We start from the raw sequence: 8,707 nt of genomic DNA, 5'->3' as shown, positions 1-8,707 counted from the left end.
CAGAGATGCTGACGTGGAGCTATGGAGCAGCTGGAGACTTTAGATCCAGAGAGGGAGAGCGACTGTGTGCTGAAGACCTGGGGGGTACGGGGGAAGGATTGCATGGAGGGGATTGTAACCATGGCAATGAGACAATGTATGATAGAATGAATGTAAAACTAATGTTCTCCCATGTAAACTATTACATAATTCACAATAAAACATTTAAGAAAAAAGAAATTGATTGCTTGAATAAAACACCTGATAAACAATTTTGTTAATGGCACAAAATACTTTCATCACTGGGTATAATATCTGTTTTCCTTGAATGTTATTTAGAAACTTGTAAATGCTAATCTATTTCTTAGCTTTTCTTTTTTATTTTGAAATGGTTTACTAAATGGAAAAAATGAAGTGTGGCATTGAATGATACAATTTTTCTTAGAATCTCTGTCTTTAAAAATGTAGTAAGACATTGATGTCACATATTTTAATTAATAATTCTTTAATTATCTTAAAGCCACCCAGACCAAGACAAAAAAGACCTTAGCCAAGCCCAACATAAAGAATATTGTGGTGGTTGATGGCGTTCGCATTCCATTTTTGCTGTCAGGCACTTCGTAAGTACAAATGTTTGTGTATATTCCATTTTTAAAGGCACTTTGAAAAGTGATATTTGTAAATATAACCCAGGAGGTAATAGAGCCCTGATGTGGCACTGTAGGATAAGTACTGGACTGGTAACCACAGGTTGGCAGTTCAAGCCCATCAACTGTTTTTAGAAACCCTAAAAAGAGTTGCTAAATTGGAACCAGCTGTATTGCATACAACAGCAGCAACAGCAGGTAATATTGATAGTTAACTAATTTGTAGATAATATTTCATTAAATTAGTATAGAATAAGTAAAGTCAGCCATAAAATAACATGGCCAAAAATGTGTTATACATCCTTTCTCATGAACAAGCCTGGTGCACTTTTAGCTTGAACCAGCTCTGTTTTGAAAGAAAGTCTAGAGTATGCCCACATAGCTTGCTCCCAACAGTTTACTTGTCAAAAGACAAATATTTTCTTAGAATTAGAAGCCTATGCTAACTGATATTCATTGGATATTTAAAATACAATGAAAATAATATTTTACTAAAGCTCTAAGGTTTTGGTTGAAATTGTTTTCTTTCCCCAGATATAAAGACCTGATGCCCCATGATTTGGCTAGAGCAGCACTTACGTAAGTAGATACGCAATTTCATTTTAGCTTTGTTTTTTTCCTTAAAGGTACTTTTCTACAGTTTCTATTCTTAAAATAATGTAGTTAATAGAATTTTTACATCCAGGGTTTGTTATTGTGAGAAAAGAAACTCTGACTTACTATTACAAGATTCACTTAATGTTCATTTTAACCGTGTGTGCTACACAAATTCATGCAGCCGATGAAAGTCAGCTGTCTTTACCTCATTGTTGTTAATTGTCATCGATTCGGTTCTGACTCATAGCGACCCTGTATAGGGTTTCTTAAACTTTAAATCTTCTTGGGAGCAAAAAGCCTCATCTTTCTCCCACAGAGCAACTAGCAAGCTCAAACCATGAACTTTGTCGTTTGAAGTCCAGGCTAACCAAAAATCTATTTAATAAGTACCCTGCTAGCCATAAGTTATTTAAGTAAACAATATGGGACTGGGTTGGTCAACCTAAACACAATCCATATATTTGATGATTTTTTTTTTTTTTCTTGAAGCAGGAACTTAATGATTGTACAGAGGGGAACAGATTACAGGTGTTAATGTAGAAAGAAATCTAGAAAGGCACCTGAAAATTCATGTGCAAACCAAGTAAAAATAAAAAATTAGAGGTGGGAGCCAATAATGAGAGTCATAAAATGTGTGCCTGTCAATGGTGCAAATCACAATAAGGCAGACAGTCTCTTATTCCTTTTCCAATGACACCCTGTCTCTGTGTCTTTTCTAGCATGAAAAACCCTTCAGGTAACCATTCTCCCCATCCCAACTCTGGTCCCATTTCTTCTTTTCCTGCCAGACTTCAAGAATTAGTAATCTAAGGCAGTTGTTTCATTTTCCTTATTGTCCATGTGGTGGTGGTGGTTATGTGCTGTGGAGTCAGTGTATACTCATAGCAACCCTGAATATAGTTTCTGAAGCTGTAAATCTTTGGTGGTGTTCGTGGTGGTGGTAGTGTGCTGTGGAGTCAGTTCCGACTCATAGCGACCCTGTATAGGGTTTCTGAGGCTGTAAATCTTTACGGGAGCAGAAACCCTCATCTTTTTCCCGTGGAATGGCTGGTAGTTTTGAACTGCTGACCTTGAAGTCAGCAGCCCCACTTGTAACCACTACACTACCAGAACTCCTTCATTGTTGTTGTTATTGTTAAATGCTGTCGTGTTGGTTCCAACCCATAGCGACCCTGTATAGGGTCAGCTGCGGAGTTAGAACTGCTGACTTTGCGGTTCAAACTGACCTTGCAGTCCAGTGTCTGCAACACCACACCACGACACTGTCCATATACTCTTCTTAATCTCGAAACAATCCAGCTTCCATACTTTGTGATTTTACAAATCTTAATGATTTTACAGTCCCTAAATGCATCGATCTTTTCTCAGGCTTAGAGCTTTTTGCACTCTACAGCACACAACGCTGTTAGCCCTACCTGAAACTATCTTTCTTTGACTTATTGATATTTTGTATTATCCTTTCATCTCCGTGATTGGTTCTTCTCTACTTTTTACTAAATGGAATCTTTGCCTCTTTTTCCTTTTTGAAACTATTCTGCAAATTTCATTCTGTAGAGATTGGCTTTTCTCTGTAAGCTTTCCCTTAAGAAGCCTTATTTATTTGTATTTAGTTGTGTAGAAAACTCCCAAATCTATAAATTTGACCTATTTTCTTAGACACTTCAAGTTCAGCATGTCAAAAATCAAAATTATCTTTTGCCCCAACCCAGCTTTTTTTCCTATTTCTAATAAGGTGCTATAAATGATATAATGGAGTCCTGGTGTGGCACTGTGGGTTAATGCTCTGGACTGCAAGGTCGATTTTGAACCACAAGGTCGGTGGTTCAAGCTCACCAGTTGCTCCTCAGAAACCCTATACAAGATAGCTATGGGTTGGAACCAACTTGATGACACTTAACAACAACAACAAAAAGCTATGACAATTGACACTTTAATCAACTGTATAGAAAAGAGCCTGTTTAGTTTGATTCATTCTTACTAGAATTGGATATCATATTTAATTTTTGCCAATCTGATAGATCAAAAATGATACCTTGTTCAAATTTTTAAAGTTTTATTATTAATGAGATTGAACATTTTTATTTTATTTATTGACCATTTTTATTGTCTAAATTGCTTGTTTGTCCATTTTCATTTTGGTCATGTATCAAGAAGGAACCTTTTATTTGCAAATATTAGAAAATTCAACTCAAATTGGCTTATTAAAGGAAATGTATTACCTCACAGGCTAGAAGTTTGCAATTTTTTCTCAACTTTTTGTTTTTTGTAAAATCGAAAGAATGTACAGTAAAATTGAAAGAATAATATAATAAATAACTAAATACCCTTTACCTAGAATTAATATCATTTTACTACATTTGCTATATCTATGTGGTTTGTACTATTTGACAGTAAGTCATGTAGCGTAGTGGTTACGAATTGGGCTGTGAACCTTAAGGTGAGTGGTTCGAAACTACCAGCCACTCCACGGGAGAAAGATGAGGCTTTCTACTCCTGTAAAGATTTACACCCTTGGAAACCCTGTACAGGGTCGCTATGGGTCGGAACCGACTCGATGGCACTTAACAACAACAACATGTGGTTTGTACTATTTAACAGTAAGTCATGACACTTTAGCTCCAAATATTTCCCTAGGATTCAAATTGACTTTGCGGTCCAATGTTTATCCTATAGCACTACATCAGGACTCCTGTTTTATAGACTATCACATATTCTGGAATTTTTCTTTGTGGTGATATTGAACTTTTCCCTCCTGAATTTTCTGTAAACTGACTTTTAAAGTCTAAAGGCTTGATTCAATTCAGGTTAACCAGTTTTTGGTAAGAATGCTTCATGTGAGTGTAGTTCATATTGTATCACATCAAGAGTCAGTGTGTGATACTAAGTCTGACCACTCCAACCATCTGGTCATACTGCCAGATCTTTTGATTATAAAGGTACATTCTCCTTTTGTAATTAGCAATCTGTAAAATGGAGTCCTGGTGTGGCACTGTGGGTTAATGTGCTAGACTACAAAGCCATTTGAACTGCAAGGTCAGTGGTTCAAGCTCACCAGCTACTCTTCAGAAACCCTATACAGGGTCGCTCTGGATTGGAATTGACTTGATGGTGTGTAACAACAACAATCTGTAACATGATGCCTTAGTACTATGTGAATATCTTTCTCCAACAACCTTTTACCAAGTGGTTTTCACATCCATTCATACTTCTTGCCTGAATCAGCTATTATACTACAGATTTGTGATTTTTATAATTCTGTAATTCTTCCTACGTTTTATCGACTGGTATTTTTTCTGTGAATCAGAATCAACTCAATGGCACCTAACAATATTTTTCTGTAAAGAACAGTTTTCCTGGGTTCATTTAAATGATGGGGACATACGGATTTTTATTTATTCATTGTGTAAAAACCAAATTTGGTTGTTTTTCAATGCTCAGCTTAGCCCACATTTTATCAGTGGAAACTCCTTCAAATTGGCTCCAGTGTCCTCTTTGTTTTTTGATGTTACATTTTTAGATAGAACTTAGATTCAATAAAATACACCAATTTTAAGTGTGTAACTTAGTGAGTTTGAGCAAATGTGTACACCTGTGTCCCCATTTTTGATACGACGCCACTAGTCTTTGAGCACTTCCGTAGATTCAGACACGGAAAGGTGAATGAAGGAAATTAGTACCTTCCCTGTCTCAGGTCTGATAGTCTTTTTTTGTTGTTAAGAATCTTGGTTCCTTTAGTGGGAATGACATTTAGAGACCAAATCTGAGTGCAAGGTGCCCTCATTACTAGTGGAGATTCTAAAAGTGGAAGAATGAGGAAAAAAAGATTTTTTGAATCATATTTTTATATTGATATTTCACATCTAATTCTAATATGCCTGGGCTTTTGCTTCATTTCTTTGATTTTATATTTGCCTCTTTTTATTGAAAACTTTATTTTCTAATGGCAAACATATGTTTTATCCTGTTCCAAATGATTTTTCTTTCTACTGCCTAATATCTCCTTGCCATTGAGCATCAAATGTTGAGCATTTTAAACTCTGAGAAGCCAAACACTTCTTTGTTAAGCCAAACACTTGAGGAATTAAAGAAAAGCTACAGGCTCTGTGTTTTTAAATGCAAGACTAAACTTTTTAAAGAAGTATAATGTTTTATTTGTCATGATTTTTAGCACTACCTTGATGTATAAACTGTTTCTTTGCTTGGGATTTTTGCTGTCAGGGGCTTGTTGCAGCGGACCAATGTCCCAAAGGAAGTTATTGATTATCTCATCTTTGGCACAGTTATTCAGGAAGTGAAAACAAGCAATGTTGCAAGAGAGGTGAGTAAAGTAAATTTTATAGATTTAAAAAGACTGATAGGAAAGTCATTTGGGATTTCAATTAATCAAATTTGTTTCTTAAATTCGTTTAGGTTGGTTACATTTGACTGAAAGCTTGTTTTCACAATTTGAATGATACTTAATTGTCTGCTTAGTCTCCCCAGCCCAGTGTAGAGTCATGGTGTGGAATACAGCTTCGTCATTAGCATGAGAACCATGGAGGAAGGAAGTTTCTATTATGCTTTCTTGTTGACTTGAACTATGCCAGTTTAAATTAAGTTTAAGCTTTTTAGTCTCGGAACTCATATATACAAATTGAGTAAGAATGCTATTTAATATTTAAAAGATTTATATTGTACATCAAATGACATTCTGTTACTGAAACTGGTTTTGTAAATGCTAATTTGTCTGCCACTAAAGAGAGGTGATGGCAAAACTGGCTAGTGTTATTCTTAGCAATGTTACAAGACATGATTTCTTTAATTCACTTAAGTTTTCAGCATTTTGCAAAGAACTCGTTTCATAAGTTGGCTTTTGTCATTTGGAAGTAACCTTGCCCTCCTCATTTATTTGTTCCATGGCATGTGAGGCAGTTTAAAAAAAAAAACTAAACGATTCCACAGAGGTTTACTTTTACCCTACTTGGCACAGTTCCACGTTAATGTTTATTGGGCAATCTAGATAATGACAGGCCTTGGAATTTCTGTAACACATCCAAGAGGCATTTCACAATGAATAGTCCAAACCCTTCTTGTGCATTTCGTTTCAGTGTAAAAGTGGTTATATGGATAAAGTTGGTTTCATTTCAGTGTGCTAAACATTTTGCTTATTTTTAATTCTTACCTGCCATGTTATAATGCTCAGTATAGATGCAAGGGTGATAACTTCAGTATAATTATAAGGGAAAATGAGCAGTGCTGAAAGAACTTGTTCTGCCCCACCTTTGTACCTGCCAGGAAATATTAAAACAACAGAAGACATGGCATGACTGTAGCCTACAAAAACCAACTATATATTGTGGCAAAGCAGGAAAGACGTTAAACACTAGCAAGACACTTCTTTTTCCCCTGAAATTCTTGTTTGTTTTCCCCTGGACCATCACATTTCTACATGTACTGAATATGAACATTTATGAACACATCATGGTATTCACAATAGACTTTATACTTTCATATTCTAAAAATAAACAGTGACTCTTGTAAGAACACTTAAAAAGTAAATATTTTATCTGTTTCAGATTTCTTCATGTTTCTATTCTGTCCTAAAGCTCAAGTCATAATGTTTTTCCCTGTTTTTTTTCTGAAAATTTTACCCCAAAATGTATTGTGGTTAGCAGTCTAGTGCCGATCCCACAGCACCACCCACCAGGGCTCCTTTGTATATAAATTAAGCCTCCAAAATAGATTTAAAAGCAGAAGAGACATAGGGACTGTCAAGAAGGGGCTACCACTGATAATTTTCTGGGCATTTCCCCTCTACCTGCCCTATACTTGGAGACCCTAGATGGTGCTGTTAATTGCTTAACTACCAGCTGGAAAGTTTGTGGTTCAGACCCATCTAGAGGTGCCTTGGAGAGGACAAGTGTGGCCATCTGCTACAGCAGGGTTACAGTCTTGAAATCCCTCTTGAGCATTTCTACTTTGCACACATGGAATTGCCACAAGTTGGGGTCAACTCAGTGGCCATTACCAACACTAGTCCTATATGAATTCCGGTTGTGTTGAGCTCTCGGCCATTTTTGCACTGGCTGCAGGAAAAAGTTGGGTTGAGGGGACACGTTATAAGTTAACTTTAAAGTTGTATTTTGGCCAAAAACTTATTATTTTTGCCAGCTGAAGAATTTTTTTAGTACTTGTCCTAAAAGGCTTCTAGTGCTGAGTTTCCATGAACCTGACTTTACTGAAAGACCTCAGCACAGTAGGAGCAGGCTTTTAAAAGTTTGTGGGAAAATGGGATTAAAAGAGCATCGGATTTTTCCACGAACTTTTTGAAGCTCCCTCTATTTCCCTGCTCTCCAGTTTAATGAAGAGGTGTCTTCCTCCTTCCAAATAGTGTACGATCTAGAATCCTAGCTTGCCTTGAGAGCTTTTCAAACTTTAAATAGAAGCGTGTGGACAAGGGTCACCAGAAACCACTTCTATTTAAAGCTCTTTCATTTCTGAGTCAGCTGAGGCCAAGGGTAACACAGGCTGAAAAGGACCTTGTGAAGGTCTAGCCATACAACCTCAGAGTGCCCCCTGCCTTTGCCCCAGTGCCAAGCTCTCCTACTCTCTGAAAATTTGTCCTTCACTTCCTTCTGAATTAGCCAAAGTTGAGAGGCTGACATGCAGTTGCCAGGGGCTAGTTTTCAGCATATTGTTTCTGTATAAGACTTTGGTTTGCTGCTTAGTAGCAGGTCTATGTGGCAAGCCCAGAACACAGTCATATTGAACACACACTACTTCTATATGTGTTATGGTAAAGAGTGCAAAGGTAGCATAAGGGTGAGCAGTATCGTAAATAATGTAAAGGTGTAGTTGTGTAAGGGTGAAGACAAAAATCTGTTAAGAAACATTGAACCGGTTCAGTTCAGACTTTGAAAACTTGTTTATTTTGCCAAGATAGAAGAGAGCCTTGTTATCTGTGGATAATTAAGTAGTTTCAGAATTCCCTTTATCAGGAACCAGAACTTCATAGTGAACAGTTTTGGGGATGGAGGGATTTGGGAGTTTGTTTTTAAGGTGAACCTTTAATTTTATAAAAATAAGTATTTGGTAATCACACTTATGCATTAATTTTTTTCACAAAATTGTAATCAGGCACTGATTGGTTATTTTGGCACCCTAATTTTCCCGTATACGGTAGAATTAAGTAGCATCATGTCAGGCTTGACTTTTACTGTACTCTCATAACAGAAGCCTTTTTTTTTTTTTTTTTTGGTTAATTGGGTATGGGAACACGGTTCTCACAAGGTCTCTCACATTACTCATTTGAAGTACCTGTTGTATCATCCTCCTGGCCAGTCTTCTCTTGCCTAGTTGATGCTGATCTAAACCCTTATTTGTCTATGGCTCTCATGTGACTCAGTTTTCCACAGTTTCTTTTATCAACTGAAGATATTTGCCATGATTTTCAAATCGACTTCGCAGGGAAGTTGTATTGTCTAAAATATTAGAGAGTTGGTAAG

At 36.6% G+C, this 8,707-nt stretch overlaps 1 protein-coding gene across 2 annotated transcripts in view; it reads left to right on the top strand.

Moving 5' to 3' along the window:
- The window catches only part of HADHB (hydroxyacyl-CoA dehydrogenase/3-ketoacyl-CoA thiolase/enoyl-CoA hydratase (trifunctional protein), beta subunit), a 33,505-nt gene that overhangs the window by 6,758 nt on the left and 18,040 nt on the right, over positions 1 to 8,707 (top strand). Inside the window, exons 3-5 of one of the 2 annotated variants that reach the window (XM_006835220.1) lie at positions 500 to 599; positions 1,161 to 1,205; positions 5,442 to 5,541. In XM_006835220.1, coding sequence (XP_006835283.1) covers positions 500 to 599; positions 1,161 to 1,205; positions 5,442 to 5,541 — 245 coding nt within the window. The remainder of the gene's footprint in view (positions 1 to 499; positions 600 to 1,160; positions 1,206 to 5,441; positions 5,542 to 8,707) is intronic. The other variant, XM_006835221.1, reaches the window with a different exon arrangement.

The sequence above is a fragment of the Chrysochloris asiatica genome, unplaced genomic scaffold (genome assembly GCF_000296735.1).
Source record: "Chrysochloris asiatica unplaced genomic scaffold, ChrAsi1.0 scaffold00016, whole genome shotgun sequence".
Lineage (NCBI taxonomy): Eukaryota > Metazoa > Chordata > Mammalia > Afrosoricida > Chrysochloridae > Chrysochloris > Chrysochloris asiatica.
This window is presented reverse-complemented; position numbering and strand designations above follow the sequence as displayed.